The 18,622-nt window shown below is 40.9% G+C and overlaps 1 protein-coding gene across 1 annotated transcript in view; it reads right to left on the minus strand.

Annotated features, from left to right (window-relative positions):
* The window catches only part of LOC111141169 (sperm flagellar 2), a 178,375-nt gene that overhangs the window by 8,612 nt on the left and 151,141 nt on the right, over window positions 1-18,622 (minus strand). Inside the window, exons 36-39 of the mRNA XM_022493539.1 lie at window positions 18,031-18,137; window positions 17,142-17,324; window positions 10,863-10,955; window positions 4,040-4,219 (exon numbers count right to left, since the gene is read on the minus strand). Coding sequence (XP_022349247.1) covers window positions 4,040-4,219; window positions 10,863-10,955; window positions 17,142-17,324; window positions 18,031-18,137 — 563 coding nt within the window. The remainder of the gene's footprint in view (window positions 1-4,039; window positions 4,220-10,862; window positions 10,956-17,141; window positions 17,325-18,030; window positions 18,138-18,622) is intronic.

The following is an 18,622-nucleotide window of genomic DNA, read 5'->3' on the forward strand; positions in this document are numbered from 1 at the left end:
GAGAAAGAATAGACTTAGTGGTTCAGTGAGAGGGCAGGGAGCGAGCGGAAGCTGAGATGGGGACCCAAGGTGCCAGATCAGCATCCTGGTGAGACTGTAGAGGGTGAGAGAGAAGAGGCTCTCTCTGACAGACATCTCTGAAAGATCACAATTTTTTTTTTTTTTTAAAGATCACAATTTTGAATGTGGGTGTATGAACAAAATCAGCGATGCCAGTTTGAAGAAAAGCCAGTGCTTCTGAATGAGCAGTTACTAGTGGAATCAAAACTCTTTCCGAGTCACATTAGCATCTGAGCAGCAGGACAGATTGTGGTGCTAGCAAACACGATGTCACACTCAGCTACCTCTTGAAGGCTCAAGATCTCCCAAAAAATGTGTCCCCAGAATGATGCCTGGCCATGCATTGCTATCATTCAATCAGTTCAGTCCCACCTCTCAGAGGCAAAACAGAAGGTCAGTCCTTGGGACTAATATGGGCAAAGTGTCAAAAGAATAAGAAGGAATGAAAATGTATATGTTTCAAACCCCAGCATCTCAAATGCTCTGCCAAGATGCTTTAACAAGATCTTCAAAATGTGGCAGTTTCACGCCTACAATTTACTGAATTCCTGCATCATAACCCCATAGCACGCAGGCCAGAATGAACCACTTTCCAAATGTCAGCTTAGTTAGAGCTTCATCAGGACTAGTGCATACTTACGAATACTTTGCTCTTGAACTTCTTTTAAATTACTCAAGAAGCCATGGATTTGAACAGGTTTGTGCCACATTGAATATAACAGCATGAGTCATAGAAATGGAGTAAAAAGAATGAACTGTTGGGAGATTTCCAGTTGTTTATGCGGAAAGCAAAAGCAGAGATTTGATTTAATGTCTTGGGAGTGAATGTGGATCCATTGGAGGTGTTATTTCTGAGCAGGCTCAATCTGGCTTCCTGGGAAGAGGTTGTCCAGGAAACTAGAACACAGCTGGAAAGGGCACAGTAACAGAGTAGCATAATTGGAGGTCGGATAGTAAGAACAAGGGGTGAGCAAGAATGAGGGAGGTGGGTGGATTCTGTATTTCAAAAGCTCAAGCTCCCACAGTTTACCCCTAGACAGGAACAGGCCTCTGTGTGTGGTGTGTCACAGGTGTGCTCTTTGTCCCCTGCCTCTCAGGCCAGTTCCATCTGTGTGGTGCAGTGGTTATGGAGCAGTTCCTGTGCAGTGTCCCTGGGCTTTAGAAGAACTCTGGAGAACAGCTCTCCAGGGACTTGCTTTCCAGGTGGGGCACTAGCTTCTGTGAATGAGTGGTTTAGGGACAGAGGAGAGGCAGAGGCTTCCTGTGCTAGCTGGCCTGGCTGATACTCAGGCAGCTGTCTGTTGCTATAGCAACAGTTCTAGCACATGCTTCCTTTTTCCTGGACTTCCCAGCTCATTGCAGCCTCCTTGATCCTACTATTGCCTCTGCTGGGAATGTCTGCTTTCCGCCTCTCTATCTTGCAAACAGGATTCCGTTCCTCTCCTCTCTCTCTTCCTCCCTTCTTTTCTGCCATGTTTACAAATATTGATAGAACACTTGCTATGCAGCAGCTGACATGTTGTCCCCAACTCAAGGTAGAAATAACTTAGCAGTAGGATTCAACAGACAGACAAACTGCTGCCTGAATTACTAGTTCTTCTTATTTCCTTCCGTTGCCCCCCTCCAGTCTGCTCTCAGCACTGCAGCCAGAGAGATCTCCATACATCTTAAGTCAGGCGGCCATGTTCCAATAACTTCTCATCTCATCTCTTGGCAGAGTCAAAGTCAAGTCCCTACAGTGGCCTCACAGCCGTTTCCCTTTCACCTTTTGTTCTTACTACTCTCCTCCAGCTCACTTCTCTCCAACGACAATGGCTGGTCTTTGGAATTAGGGCTTGGTATCCACTGCTGTCTTTACTTCGAATTGCAATTACCTTGCAGCTCTTCACAGCATTGCAACCCACCCCAACTTCTGTATTTTTCCCTAAATTCTTTCTTTTCCTGTAGCATTTATTTCCATATGATGTATTTTATATGTTACTTATTTTATCCCCAGGTCTAGTGTGGTTTCTCGTACACAGAAAATCTGGATAAATATTTGTTGAATAAACACATGCATGCATGCAGTGGTACTCAGCCGTGTCAGGGAGGATCTGAATATAAGGGGGCCCACTTGAGAGTGTTCAGTGTTGCTCTTGAGTGTCAGGGGAAGCTTCATGATTCATATCGTAGTTGAAAAAGACCTTGGATACCGGGAAGGCCTTGGACCCTTCAGGGTGAGACGAAGGGTATTCCAGGGGAAGCAATAGCAAAAACAAAAATAAGGAGGTGGGAAAAACACTGCTTTTGATCAGTAAGACCATGTTAATCTGTTATTTATACTGTGTTCCTTCCATGTTTGCGACATTGTTCTCCCATTCTTTTCTGCACAGATGGGGGCAATTAGACAAAGTCCCTTCAGGGGAGCAAATCTGGCTTCTTCTGTATCCTTTGCGGATCACAGGGCTATGCAGAGGGCATGATTTACAAACCCAATTATTAATTAACTGACTCACTCAATGAAATTTTTGCTGAGTTAGTGCCAGTAATTCAGGTTCAGGGTTGTGGCAGGTTCAGAACAAGACAGACGACCCCTCCCTGACCCCAGGATGCCTGAAGTCTAGAAAAGAAGCTGACCTGAAGAAATAGTTATTGTGAAGAGACCATGAAAGAAATACAGAATGTTCGGAAATATATGGCAGGAAGGTCAGGGAAGCTCTCCTGGAGGACAGACATTTGACCGAGACCTCCTGGCAGGCCATGATCAATGTTCCAGTTAGCTCAGGGAGGCCCAACCTATGAGGGGAGATAGGAACACCCCTGGGGAAGTAGCAAATGCAGTCCCAAAAAAGGCAGTTCAAATCTAACTCCTATTTATTTGGGAAAACTGAAACTGGCCTTCCAATACTGTCTAAGGAGACAGTATTCTTGAGTGAAACAAACACTCTTGATGTACTTTCTGTCACTGTGTAAGTGTTGAAATAGCCTCTACAGCACATCAGGTCAAAAAGGCCTAAGGGGTCAGCTTACTGGGCACCTGTCTGGCCTCACTCTGGCCTTAATAGGAGGGAAAGCTATCTCTCATCTGTTTGTTCAGGGCCAAAACTCAGGGTTACATCTAATTGTGTCTGTTTCCCCGTATATGTGAAAGCTGTCACAGAAACTTCCCGCACTTTTATTTTTCTTTTTTAAAGTGAATCCAGCATACCCTGTTTTCACAAACATGTATGAAAGACAAACAAGTGTGGCTAGGACATCTGCAGATTTGGGCTGGGCAGTGTCTCTCTCTCCTCTGTGTCCGTAAAAGAAGGACGGACACAAAGTGCTCCATTATGAACACCACAGCTCTGTCCCCAAAAAGGTCCGGGGAATACTAAAATTCATGCACATGGGCACCTAATAAGTACATTAGCTAGCCCCCTGTTCTGAGGCTTTTTCATCCCAAAAAGCTAGGGAATGCCAGTCCTTTAGAAATCTCAAAATGGAGTATGAGGTTTTATTACCTATTAAGCTGCTTTGTCCTTGGCTGCAGGAGAGGCAAGGTACCTGTGGATTTCAGGTGGCTGAGTTTTGGCCTGAAACACTATCAAGTGTCACATATATGTGGGATGTCTGAGATGTCTACTTGTTTCATGTAGAATTTCCACATAGGATGACAGATAGATTGGATTGATACCCACTTCTTTTTCATTTATAAGGATCAGCACTTCATGTAAAATAAAGGCTGTCTTTTATGGAACAAACTTGGATTCCACCAAGAAACTGAGCAAATTTTGATTTTACTACAAAGGTTTTTTTTTTTTTTTTTTGATACTGGGTCTCTAGTGCTTAATCCAATTGAGTAAAGCTTTATTGAAGACCTACTGTGTGTAAAGTATTGTGTTAGGTACCCAGAAAAATACAGAGATGGAACAAACAGAGTCTCTGTTGTTAGAAGTTTAGGATCTCCTGGCGATCCCCTCCAGAGTCCAATGCTAGTCCATTTCTGAAACACAATTACCTTTTCTACAATAACAGGAGGAGTTTTGGTTGGTTGGAAGACATGAGTCCCGATGGCCACACTGAGAGCCCTGTAGACCCCTTCCACAGCATCTGGATGACAAGCAAAATAAAGCAGCATCTGTGTGTAGTCAAGTTGAGGTGGATCCTTCTCATGGTCAGCAAATAGCCTAAAGAAAAACTGTCACACAAAAAGAATTTCAATCAAAGATTAAAAGGCTTAAATTGGATAAACAGTAGATGGACAGGCAATGAAGGATCCTTTTAGGAGCTTTAGAATAAGGCCACTTTCTGAGGATTGAATCAGTAAACATAATATGTAATGAATGGTATTAAATCAAGAGTATGCTAAGTTAAAATACAGAAGAGTGAGGCTCAAAATTCTAATGTTAAAGAAAATTGTATGCTAATCAATGGTATCAACATATTTGGAAAAAATATACTAATAAAGGTGGTGGGGACTACATTTTATATATTTTTTTAATCTTTAATTTTTTAAATTTCTTTTCAGTGTGCCGGAATTCGTTGTTTATACACCACACCCAGTGCTCCATGCAAAATGTGCCCTCCATAATACCCACCACCAGGCTCACCCAACTTCCCACCCCCCGTCCCTTCAAAACCCTCAGATTGTTTTTCAGAGTCCATAGTGTCTCATGGTTCATCTCCCGCTCCAATTTCCCTCAACTCCCTTCTCCTCTCCATGTCCTCCGTGTTATTTCTTATGCTCCACAAATAAGTGAAACCATATGATAATTGACTCTCTCTGTTTGACTTATTTCACTCAGCATAATCTCTTCCAGTCCTATCCATGTTGATAGAAAAGTTGGGTATTCATCTTTCTGATGGAGGCATAATACTCCATAGTGTATATGGACCACATCTTCCTTATCCATTCGTCCTTTGAAGGGCATCTTGGTTCCTTCCACAGTTTGGTGATCACGGCCATTGCTGCTATGAATATTGGGGTACAGATGGCCCTTCTTTTCACTACATCTGTATCTTTGGGGTAAATACCCAGTAGTGCAATTGCATGGTCATAAGGAAGCTCTATTTTTAATTTCTTAAGGAATCTCCACACTGTTTCCCAAAGTGGGACTACCTTTTAAGCAGGTAAAGGGAGCCACAGAGCAAGGACGTATCTGTGTATCCTTATCACCACTCTGACAAACTGGGCTCTGACGCCTAAATACAATGCTTCTAGTAGATCTCCCTGTGGTGAGTGGAGTCTAGCCATTAAAATCTTTCAACTTGCCAACACTTCTCTGAACTCCATACTTAATTTCTTAATAGTCATGTGACTTTTTCCATCTTGGATTCATACTGGAGGAGAGAGTGTGCTAATCACGGAATATACTTTTTTTTTTTTTTTTTTTTTGTAATCTCTCTGACACTAAAAGATTGACCTGAAGTCAGCTCTATATGCAGTGTCCTGTGTATCTAGCAGTAAGAGAAGTTAGTGTGTGGGAATTCAATATCCCTTGGGGCCCGACAAAGCAGCTCAAACCCTGGAACTCACAGGTCACACTTAAGTATCTAACCAGCCCCATGGCCCTGCTTGAAGAGGAGACTGGCTTCCTTCATGAGTACTTCTCAAACATGTACATTTAATGACCCAGAGAATCTTTTTTTAAACTTAGATTTTGATTAAGTAGATGGTTCTGGAATGGTGTAAGGTTCTGTACATACAGCAAGTTCTTAGATGATTCTAATGCTGCTGGTCCTGGCCTCTACTTTGAGAAGCAAATGTTCAAATGCTTATATCCATAGATATCAAGCTATTCTTTATTACTCATGATCCTTACAACTATGAATAAATTTAATTACATAGTTGGAAGAATAAGTTTCTGATACTTGACAAATCCAATAAAATTTAAATAAAAATCACTTTGATAAGAAACTGCATGGAATCTGTTATGCTACAAAGCAAGAAAGAGTCTTAGGGGTCGATGGAATCTGCAAATTCATTCATTCAGTCACTTTTATCAAAGTTAATGGAGTTGTAAGTCTGTTGTAAGCCAGGCACAGAGCTGTATTGAGATGCTTAAAAACACTCTTCAACAGTAAGGCATCCTTTGATTTTTCTCATGATACAGCTGGTGGGTTCCTTCAGGATTTTGAGTTCTTCATCCCCTCTTGCCTCTCATTACTTCAGAGATTGCCAGCAGGACTAGGAGTAGAAGGGAGACTGACAGGGAGACTGACAGATAATCACCACAGGGTCCCTGAGGGCCTATCTTCCATTTCTTTCACAGGAGTTGTTGAACTTCATTATGATTTCCACTGAATTGCTCTTATAAGTGCTATGCAGGAGGAATACATCATTATTTCCCTTAAAAAATCAGCTAAATATTCTATCTCAAAAAAAGATGTGTGAGAATGAAATAAGCTGATATTTGCACTCTTTCTGTAATTATACAGGCTTGATTTTAAGTCGATGGATAGAACATTCATAAAACATAAGGCTTACTGTGTTCCTAAGATCATTTACAATATTGTAGTATTCAAAGGTTCCCACCTCCTGACATGTATATCTTGTATAATCTCCTCTCCTTATGTGTGGGTAGGGCTTGTGACTGTGATGGGAAAGTCATTCTCATGAGTAGGTCATCTTTCATAGATTTTTGCCGATGTAATTAAGGTCCCTTATCAGTTGATTTTGAGTTAATCAAAACAAAGCCTGCCATTGGGCCTGACCTAAGCAGGTAAACCATCTAAAAAGGACCCAGGCCTTAAGGGAGACAGTTAAAGCCAGAGAGATGTTTTCCTTCTAGGCATGAAGAATCAAAATGTCCAGTTTGGAGAGGGCCATGTGGTAGGGAATAACGGACAGCCTATCACAGCTGAAGGTCTCAACCCTTGTAACTGCATGGCTCTGAATCCTGCCAATAACTCATCTTGGAAGCCAGACTTGAAATCAATATTGGGATTGGCCTCAGATGAGATTTCAATTGCAACTGATGTCTTGATTTCAGCCTTGTGAGACCCCAAGCGGAGGACCCATCTAAGCCATGTCTGGACTTCTGATTCATAGAAACTGTGAGCTAAAGAATAAGCATTGGCAAGTACTTATTGAACACCTATGATGTATTAGACATGGTCTATTCTAGGTGCTGAAAATGCATTCACTAAGAAAGAGATAAAGATGTCTTCTCTTGAAAAGCTTACTTTCTAGAAGGGAAGCCAGACAATAAAGAATACATAAAATAAGTTAGGTAAATTAGGCAGGATTATGGAAACACACACAGAAAGTAGGTCATGAAAGGAGGAATTGGGAGTGAAGAGTGGGGAGGGAGGAAGATTTCACAGTTGAGAAGGTAAAAATTCAACAAAGATTGGAGGGTGTTACCAAGGAGTACCTGCGGGTAAGAGGATTACAGGCAGAAGGAATTGCTGAGGTCAATGTCCTAAGGTGGGGTGCACCTCACACGGTTACTCTGTAAGGCCAGTGTGGCTGAAGCAGATGGGCCAGGGAAGAACACCAGGAGATGAGGGAGAGAGGAACAAGAGTCAAGGCCAGGTTGGCTACTTAAGGATTTGGGCTTTTCCTTTGAGTAACATGCAGAGTTATGGGAGGGTTTGAGTAGGCTGTTATGATCCACCTGTAATCTAAACCAAGACAAGGGAGGAACAAGGAGACCCATCATGAGGCAGTTGCAGGCATCCGGGTGAGGTTAACTGTGGCTTATTCCAGTGGTGGCCATGGGGCTTAGAAGAATTGGTCTGATCCTCAGTATATTTTGAAGATAGAACTACCAGATTTTCCTGAGGGATCAGATGTGGGGTTTGAAAGAGAAGATTTGGGGGTGAGTTGTAAGACTTTGGCAACTAGAAGGTCAGAGTTGTCACTGACTGAGAGGGAGGGGGCTTTGGGTAAAGATGGGAATGCTGGGGTGGCAGGGCTGGGAGTTCAGGTATCCAGCTTTGGACATGGAGAGTTCGAAATATCTACTAGAATATTCATGGAGATATCAAATGGGCAATTGTGTATGAGGTTTGCAAGGGAGGTTTAAGATGGAAATAGTCATTTGGGATCAGTTAATAAACAGCTAGTATTTCAAAGTTGGCCTCAACAAATATTACCAGCCCAAAGTAATAGAAGGATTCCATAAGAACAGAAGCTGTGGAGAGATTAGACAACACCTGTGAATTTGAATATGGCAAAAATTAAATTTCTTTTTCTCAGGAAATTTCTGAGGATTTTAAAATACTGGAATAGTTGTTCTTGGTATTGAGTGTATGGGAAGCTGGAAAGCCAGGACATGACCTGTGACTTGTTAGTCATCATGAAGTATGCTGTCAATGTCAGGGGACAACACTGTGATTGCAAAATAAACATGTCTCAGGGTTCCTTTCTTGGATGCAATGGGTCCTTCCATCCAGTGTCTGGGACTCTGGGGTCATTCAAGCCTGTGGAGTGCTAACGGTCTGTCTTCAGGGGCCCCTGACAGTGTGGCTCAGAGGTGGGCCCTGGGTCACAGAGAGCACAAGTGACATAGTTGGGGAATTGGGTGGGACCTGAGACTATAGTTCAAACCCTCTTCTTAAGAAGGTACAAAGTCCCTTGGAGTGAAGGGACCTGCTCAGCCTCCTACAGTGAGTCATGACAGAACTGGGGACAGAGCCCAGGGCTCCTGACCCTCAGAATTCCCTCTCCATGGGACATTGCTCACCCTCCCACCCTCCCCCGCCAATTTGGTCTTTCCTACTCTAATTACAACCAAAGGGGTAAATTCGTTTTGTTGTTTTTTCTTTTTTTCACACCTTTCTTTAGCATGTTAACCATTAACCATTCTTCAACCAACTATAGTTAGCATGGCTAGCTTCTGTTTAGCTAACACTTACATAGGGCTTATTACATACCACTCACTTGACACAACAACTTTGCCAGAGAGGAATTGACAGAGAGGTTAGGTAACTTCCTCAAGACCTTGAAGCTTGCAAGCATTGGAATCTGTGTTTTGAATCCCAGTTTAAGAGCACTGAGACTTATGTAATTCTGAGCATCCCGTGTCTGAGGCAGTGAGGAGTGGAAAACACCACTCCTTTCTGTCCTCCGGAGGCGCACACATACACACACCAGCCATTCTTTGTTCCACTTCTTTCTCAGGCTTCATGTTCCTGCCTCTGTTGCCAACTTTCGTTCTGTTCCTGCAAGTCATTTTCCAGCAGTCTGGACACCAGTAGGAGGCAGCCACTCCCCTCCTTGGCACCAATGATCCTTTCCTAGCAGTTGTCAGGGGACCGTCTCAGGGCACCGTCTGGCTGCTGATATTAGCTGCTGGGTGAATAACCAAAGGGTTCTGCCCTTGATTGACATTGCTAAAACTTCTGGCTGAAAAGGAGAGTGCTTTGAGTTGACATATTCAGACTGCCAGTTTATTCACAGAAGAACCTGTTTATTGCTGGCAGATTTGTTTACAAAGTCATATAGAGAATGGCCTTCCAAAGGCTTTACGGGGTTGGTCTAGGACCTCCAGTTTCACATTGAAAACTCCCACCAAAACCAAGACAAAAAATTGTCCCCACGCCTGCCAATCTCAGGTCTTGGACTCTGGTGACTCCTTGACCCCTTTTTCTTACCTGCTCTCCTGTTATCATGGGATAGGTGCTCTGATACTCGGCACCCAATTGAAGGGAACTGCTCACTTTTAGGGTATAACTGGGGTCTTGTTCAATTTTATACTGCACTTTTAAACTAAAGGCTGGCTGAAATTGGACCATCGACACACCTAGTTTGCTGTGCTGTTTAAATCCACCATGCAATGTCTCTCATATCCTGCTGAATTTGGTTGAGTTACGTATATTTTTATGTTTTAAACATTTACACTGAAGCCAGAGTACTTTACCTTAGTCCTGCTTTCTATTGTGGGCTTAGGGATAGAGGCTAATAATACCATTATTGGCAATAATGATATTGATAATAGTAATCTGATGGGTCATGGGCAATGCTTATGTAACCCTTGGTATGTTGTTCAAGTTAATCAAAATCAAAGAGAAATGGACAAAACATACACAGTAGTCCCCATTAGCTGTGGTTTTACTTTCTGTGGTTGCAGTTACCCACGGTCCACTGTGGTCCACCTCAGTCCGGAAACAGATGATCCTCCTTCTGATAAATCATCAGAGGGTCACTAGTAGCCTAACACTACATCACAACGCCTATGTCATTCACCTCATTTCATCTCTTCACAGGCATTTAATCATCTCACGTCATCACGAGAAGAGGGTGAATACGGCACAATAAGAAATTTTGAGAAAGAAAGACCATAGTCACATAACTTTCATTACAGAATAATGTTACAGTTGTTTTATTTTATTGTTAGCTATTACTGCTAATCTCTTACTGTGCCTAATTTGTAAGTTTCACTTATAAAAACAGTATATATAAGGTTTGGTATTACCCACAATTTCAAGCATACACTTGGGGTCTTGGGGACCCCAAAGGGGGATTACTATATTGGTAAAATGACAGTTCTTATCCTAAGCTTTTAGAATTGGAAGGACCTTCAGAGACAAATGTGTCAAGCAACAGCTTACTTTGACAGATGAGGAAAGTGAGACCCAAGGGGTTATGAAAATGTTCAAGATCACACAGGGAGTTAAACAGTGGAACTCTGTCTAAGATTTTGATCCCTGTCTCCTCCCCCCAGAACTTTCCTGTGACGCAACTTTATGAATATTAAAATCTATATTCTGGGGATACAGCAAAGGAATGGGGGTTGAAGGAATGGAATCCAAAACAAATTATGTAAGTGGAAGAAAAAGACAAAGAAATTACCAGTGTTGTAATAGTAAAATTTTTAAAGGATCTCAGTAATTACCTCTATAAGGTGTTCTTGCCTGTTGAATGGCAGGGGTTCAAGAGGATTTTCTGGAATTTTTGTATCTTCATCTCTAGTAAACCACAGACCAGCCTATACAAAAAAATAAAAATAAAAATAATTAAAATATCATTCCTTTAAAAGCCACAGGGATTGAACCCATTTTGTTCAACTGTCTAGAGCAGAGCTCTTCAAAATAGGGTTCAAAGACCATGGGGATGCAGGAGAAAATCCTAGAACTTCCATTTACACATATTTGATATCATTCTTATATAATTTTTATTCTTAAAAATTTGATAATATAAAAATGTATTAGTGAAGTAGTACACATGTATAATTTACAAATGAAAATTCACATATTGGGGATGTTAGCTGTATTTTAGCTGTCAGAACATGTGATGAAGTTTGGAAGTCACTGTCCTAGATTTGCATGCATGACAACATTCTGGAGGTGTCTTCACTCATACCACTAGCTCGCATTCCACATGTTCTCTCCATGTGGCTATCTATTCTCAGAGCCCAGTGAGATGCTGGAGCACATTGTTGGAAGAATCTTTGTTGAGCGAGTGAGTGACTGACTCAGTAGTTCAATGGCCTACTTTTTAATGACATTCCTTTTTCTCAGCCCATTTATGATACCAATTACTGAATCTTCTGATTCCTATTTGGCAATATCTCTCCCTTCTCTTCCTTTCATTCATCTCTACTCCTGCCAACTTGGGGTAGAGGCTCTTTCTTCTGTCACAGGCCATCCCAGTAAGTTATGGGTCATTTTTGTTTCCAGTCTCCTTCTTATTTATTTCAGCCTGTACCATGAAACCGCATCAATCTCCTCAAAACTTCAATTTGTTATATTCTCTGCCTGGAACCATTTCCTACTCTTGCTCTTCTGTTCACATCATCCCTTCTATCAGATGCGACTTCCTGTACACTCATGTAAACCTGGACATCTCTCTAGGCTTTGTTCTGATCACAACTCCTTAGAGATGTCCTCCTTGATCTTGCTTCTGAACTCTAATTTAACTTGTTTATACCACACAATAGACATTTAGTCCATTTCTTTAGATGTTGCCATTCATGTCAGCTGTTGAATATCAGGTATAAATGCCTTGGGTTTAAAGAATATGTCATTCCAACCTTAATTTTTGTATGTGGTAAGTACTTCATATACATATGCATTTTGTTTCCGGGTCTAGATCTCTTACCATCTTCCAGAGTGACAACCTACTCTCATGACTGTCTATTGTCAAAAGCCACTAGCTTGCCTAACCTGACTGTGGCCTATGCTCTATGCTTTCTTTCCTTCCAAGGATCACCCATGCTCTGAGAGAATGCTGGAATGGCTTTGAGTAACTTGTAAGGGGATGAAGCTCCCAAAGGTGAGAACTGGGGTTTCTTTTTATTTGGGATAAAGGAGATGCTGGCGATGTAGAACCCTACGAAAGAGAAGACTCAGAAGAAGCCAAAGGTCCAGCATGGGCTCAGGCTTTCAACGTGCTTTTGCATTCATCAGGAGGAGACCCTTGCCCAATAGCTAATCTGCAGGAGGTAAGTACCACTTATGAGAGAATAGAGAGATGAGGAACATAAGTAAGGGATATGATGGAGCACCAAAGTTCAGGATTACTCTCCTGCCTTAAACAACAAGAAAAATAAACAACATATCTGCAAGTTGATTTTCCAGACATTAGATGATAGGCAACACAGGATAATTCTTGAACTAAGGGAAGCAACCAAGGAGTCCTACTAATATTTTAGGCTGGAGGGAGTTCCCAGACTGCAGTGCCAGGAAAGGCATCCAAATAGAGACTCGTTGTCTTTCTGTGGCCAAAATCTGTTGTTAAGACAGGCCAAGCTGGCTAGAATTTTCAGGGAAGAATACTAGAGATGTTTTGAGTGGGAGAGCAAGTTCTAGGGATTCACAGAGGGATCTCCATAAATCTTGACTTGCCAATCTGTGGATGTGTGTCTGTGGAAGGTACCAGAAGCTGGAGAAAGAACCACAGGAGAGGAGTAAGCTGAAAAATTCCTGAGCCTCACATGGGGCTGAGAGGAAGATTCCACACATGTTACCACCAAGCAGAGTGAAAGGATGTCCTCAAACACAGGCACTGGAGAGAGCCCTCAGAGATAATTGCTTTAGCAGTGGGACCAGATTAGCCCTCACCTAAAGGTCACTCTGGACCCACACTTATAAATCTTATTGTAACCTCAAAAGGATAGAAGTGATTCCAAGCAATGCCACTTCAGGCCCAGCAATGTTTAAAGGTATATAAAATTGGGCACCCAACAATATAAGATTCACAATATCTGGCATCCAATATTAAGTTACTAGGCATACAAAAAAAAAGCCATAACATATGACCCATAGTTAGAAGAAACACCAATCAATAACACCAAACTTAAAAATTACACAGATGATAGAATGAACAGAGAAGGATGTTCCTTCAGCTATTCTAAGTATACTTCATATATTCAAGGAGATAGAGGAAAAAAACATGCTCATAATGAAGAGAGAAATGAAATATATAAAAAAGAATCGACTTGAACTATTAGAGACAAAAAATTTAATATCTGAAATGAAAACACTTCATGGTATTAATAACAGATTCAGCTCTGCAGAGGAAATGATTAGTGAACTTGAAGACATAGGAATAGAGATGAATACAAAGTAAAGCACAGAGAAAAGACTGGAAAAAAAAAAATGAACCAAGCCTCAGTGACCCGTGGGACAATAAGCATGTGATTGGATTTTGAGATGGAGTAGGTGTGCAGAAAAAATAGGGGAAAAAAAATGCTGAAAATTTTCCAATCTGACAAGAACTACAAAACCCATGGAGGTTCGAGAGCTCAGTGAACCAAGCAAAAGAAACATGAAGAAAACCACATCAAGGAACACAATAATCAAATTGCTGAAAACTGGGAACAAAGGGGGAAATAATAAAAGAAGCTAGAAGGGAAAAAAGAAATAGAGATTGGAGCCCAATTCCTCCTTCCATTTTTCAAATAACTCTCAATTCCATGTTTAATTGTTTCAATACACAGGAAATTTCCCTGATCCTTAAAACCAAGGATTCATTCATTTTAGTTTACTAAAAACATAAGATATTGCATAAATGAGAACATTGTGTATTTTTCACACAAGAAGGCCACATTAGAAAGGAAAAAAAATAAACTGACTTGGAAACGAGCTATGATTTTTAAAAAGTCATCTGTGAAAATTTTAGCAATGTGAAATATTACATATGAACCTAGATAGTAGGGTTTAAGTTGATAAAAGTTCTGTTGGCCATATCATGCCTCACTGGATTATTAGGCAATTTTTCCTTAAAAGATGGAAATGTCCCTCATGGTCTGTTGCTAAAACTTGGCCTGACATAGAAAAGATGTTAGGGTTTGAGGCTGAAGGCCAAGAAAGAATTCTTGAAACATCTTTGGTGCAAAAAGGTAGTTTTATTAAAGCACGGGGACAGGACCCCAGGGCAGAAAGTGCTGTACCGGGGTCATAAGAAGTGTCCCATCATATACTTTCAAGTTGGGAGGGGGTTAGGGATAGTGTAAGCCTCCTACATGTTTTGGAAACAAGGTTTTCAGGATCTTGCGAGGGCTAGCTATTGTTAGGAAAGATCATTTATTACTGTTTGTTTAGTAAAAACTCAGTCATGAGACCCTTTAGATGTATATGAGTGGGTTATATACTTGGGGGGATGATTGCCAACATGTATCTTGGGAGAAGAGATAAAGGAAGTTTCCAAAGGAATTTTTATACATTAAAGTAGACTTACAGGGTCCTGCGGGTTGGGCTAATGTTGCCTTCTGCCCTCAGCAAAGTGTCAACATCAAGACAGTTGAGTCCCCAGAGGAATGTCACTCTGCCTATTTCAAGGACTTGCCAATGGGCTTAAGTAGTAAGGAAATTTAATAATTTTTTTCCTGCCTTTGTTTCCCACATCATGGCTAAAGTTTTTTTTTGTTTTGTTTTCTTTTGTTTTGCTTTACTTTTCTTTAAAGAATGAGTGCTGTGTTGTTTGGATCCCAGAACATCTGACTCATTAAGCCTGTAATCACACGCATTTTCACCGACAGAAGGTGAGCTGAGAGTTCACTATCATAGAATTCTATAAGGAGTGGCTCAGTCTCCTCACACCATGGAGGCAAGCGTGTGACAGCTGCAGGAGGGCTAAGGGTCAAGGGTAAACAGGTTTTATGTTCTCACAGCTCAACCCAGGTACATAGCTCAGCTGAATTCACCAGCTATCTCATTCCAGTTTAGAAGTTGGGGAAATCAGCACACCCTTAAGTGGCTGTTGTGGTGAACTTGCAATTAGTCAAAAGAAAAGAAAAAGACAAACAAAATAAAAAGCAGTGTAGAGAGCTCTCCTCTCCCAGAGAACTCCATTTCAGCAATGTGTGTTATGCTATCTTACTGTTCTAATGTAGCATTTTTACAAATCTCATAAAATTTTGCTCTAAAAGTGGTTTTGACTTTTGATACATAACTTTTGTTTTGTTTTGGTTTGGTTTTGGTTTTGGAGTGTGTGTGTGTGTGTGTGTGAGAGAGAGAGAGAGAGATTGAGAGAGAAAGAGTTGACAAGTATTGGAAATCTCTGAAAGTCATGTGGGATGACCAAGTGGGCTTTTCCAAATGGCCTTCCTATCCTGGGGTTCCTGTGGACTGGGAACTGGGTGGGTGGAAGAGAGTGCTGAGCTGGGAAATCGACTGCTCCCCAAACACAGGAGGTGTTCAAATAAGTACTTCTTCCTTTTAAATGTAGCAGCCAACTTTCTCTGAGAAATTTATACTTTGGGTAAAGGAGCTTTCTGGTTTTGGCTCAGCATTTTGGTAAAAATTGCCAACATCCTTTGTTCATCTCATGTTTGTACAAAAGGATGTTTAAATTGATATCCTGTGGTAATTGGCACATACTGTAGTGAAGGTTGGTGATTTCACAAGTGCTCACTTATTAAAATCTGAAGGCAATGATGAAAACAGAGTAAATTTTGCTCTGCTGTTTTTATTTTCAGACAAAATCATTTTCATAAGTTTTAAGTTGAGGTCAGTGATAGTAGTATCTATAAATTCTTCTACTTGGGAAACAAATATATCAAAGCCCAATCAGCCAAGCACCTATCTTGACCAGTCTTGGAGGAACCTCCTCATATTCAAGTATTAATTCCTCTGGCTCAACAGCACAAGCATAGGAACATCAGGGCTGTCTATAGGTATGCCATCCATTAATTAAGGACAAAAAGAGAAGCCAGGAGAAAGAGAAGCAGGAAGGCATGTGCTCTTTCAATTTGAAATATATACATGATACAGGCACCTAAAGAGTATTACCCTATTTCAAAATTAAAATATTATAATCACTTTCTCTTTTGCATTTATCGGCCATGTGAAATGATGAGCAATAAAATGATTTCAATTAGTAGAGACAAAATAAATAATTCAGTCCCTCTTAGTTATGGGGTTTCATTCTCCTTCCTTGCTCAAACTTCTAAAAAATGAATTGACTTTTATCTTCACTTCCTAGAGACCTATTCATTTAATCAATCTCCTGCAATATGGATTCTGTACTCTACCAAAATGGTTCTGGAAAAGATCACCTGTTATATAGCCTACCTGCCCAGGCCAATGGCCAGGTATCATGTTACGAAGTTATTCATGACTTTCTACACTTTCTTCAGGTATCTTGTCCATTCTTATATTTAATCACTACCTACATGATAGTGGCTTGCAATCTGTTCTGCATCTGCCATATCAGATTAGATGCTTCTGTCTGCATTTCTCACAGACATTTCAAATTCAACTTGTTAAAAACTCTCTCATCATTCACCATGCTCATGACCAAATGGGGGGAAAAAAAAGCCCTTCCCTTTTCCCTATGTTCATTTCCCTGGGTAGTACTGTTGTTACTACTCTCAGAGCATTGGGTATTGGGCATTCGTTGTATTAAAGCTCTGCAGGTGATTCTAATTTATAGCCAAGGCTAAGGACCGCTGTATAGGAGTTAGGAGAAGAACAATGAAGTTGATGTGACTTCTTTCAGAACTTAGTTCTCCTAGCAGCTCTGACTTTTTCCAGACCATCTCCCTGGGGATGGAAGCTAGACTTCCACCTGGGACTTGGACAGTGTCTGCACTGCCTCTGAGTGCCCAGAGAGGGACAGCCAAGAAGCAGAACATTGGCCCAAACCTGGCAATCTGACATCAGTGAGTAATACATCTTTTAGGTCAAAAAGTACTCCAGTAGTAGTAGTACCACCAGACCCTGGCAGCAACCTGCATATACTGCTCGAAAGTGATGGTGCCCAACTGCTCTTCATCCACGGCTTTGAACCTCTGCAGGGTCTCGAGGAGCTCTTCTTCCATGGGGATGATCCAGGGCATTGAGATTACTAATAGGAATTTCCGCCAGTCCACAAACTCTGAGTTTACTATTAATGAAGATGTTAACTCTTGCAACTAGAAGAAAACAGGAAATGCTATTGGAATGTTTGTATGACTCTACCGTGAAACTCTCTCAGTTCCTATTTCTTTGTGAGACATTTAGAGGAAGGAAGGAGGAGTTTATATTGGTGAAGAGAGTCAGTTCTCAGGCTTGTTCCCTCAGGTTCTACCAACCAATCCACCCTAGACAGAACCTAGACACTGTTCACTTTTTGCTTCCTTGGCATTTGAGTTTTTTGCTTACTGTTTTACACAACAAATTTACACATGTGACTCCATGACTCTAACTTTTCAACAGAGGGAGGATGAAGATTCTAGAAGGGGCTGTGCAAGGGCTCTACAACCTGTAGAGAAATACTACAACCATTTTGTTTTCTGGTACACTCTTAAAGAACAGATTATGTTGAAAAGCAAGAACCACCAGAATCATCTACTGTTACTAGTCATGATCACTCTCTCTAGAAGTAAGAGATACAAACTCACAGGCTGAGCCTTCCCGGCTCTATAATGTTTCATAGACTGTCAGTGTCATCATGCATTCTTCCAATGTTGAACACATGCATGGCATTATCTTACATTCAGGCTCATTTGTTCCTCATTCAGTTTTATTGATTGCCCCCTGAATGTCAGACACTGCAAGTACTGATGATTTAAAACTATTGACTTAATCAAATCAGAAGAATTCTCAGAGTCTTGACACCCAAACAAAATGGAGGCTTACTTCGGGTTGAGTGAGGTGCATCCAACTACTAGGTAAGTTGTTTGTTCCAAGGTTCAGGGTTACCAGATCCAGCAGGATGTCAGCAAATGCTTTATGTCCTATTATGCCTAGAATATAATGAAAAATATTTTTCCAATTATGTTATGTGACAGGGATTTTGTTTCTTTTGCTAAAACAGAACAAAAATAGTTTTTGTATAATCTCTTTATTCATATTATTTAAAACTGTAACCTTTAAAGAACAGAAGACATTTGAAAACATAAGAATAATAATCAGTTTCCTGAGGCACTCTCACTATTGTGTCTCAGTGAAGTCAGAATGTCTTTTTTGGCTGAGTAATAAATCATTTCAGACTGGGAAAAATACTGAGAACTTACACTTTAATTTGGAATCTTCCTTTGACTTTTTGCTCAGAGTAGAATTAGTAGAATTAAAGAAAAAAAACTGTAATTTTTCCTATTTGCAGTAGAGCACAATAGTAAAATATTTTGCTGAGTATGGGATACAGGTGTTTCAAATGCATACCAATCACCACTGTAATCAAGTAACACATGTATCCTCATTTTACATTTGGTTCAGAAGAGGTTTTTTT

Source organism: Enhydra lutris, unplaced genomic scaffold (assembly GCF_002288905.1).
Source record: "Enhydra lutris kenyoni isolate GAN:26980312 unplaced genomic scaffold, ASM228890v2 scaffoldscaffold5, whole genome shotgun sequence".
Taxonomy (NCBI): domain Eukaryota; kingdom Metazoa; phylum Chordata; class Mammalia; order Carnivora; family Mustelidae; genus Enhydra; species Enhydra lutris.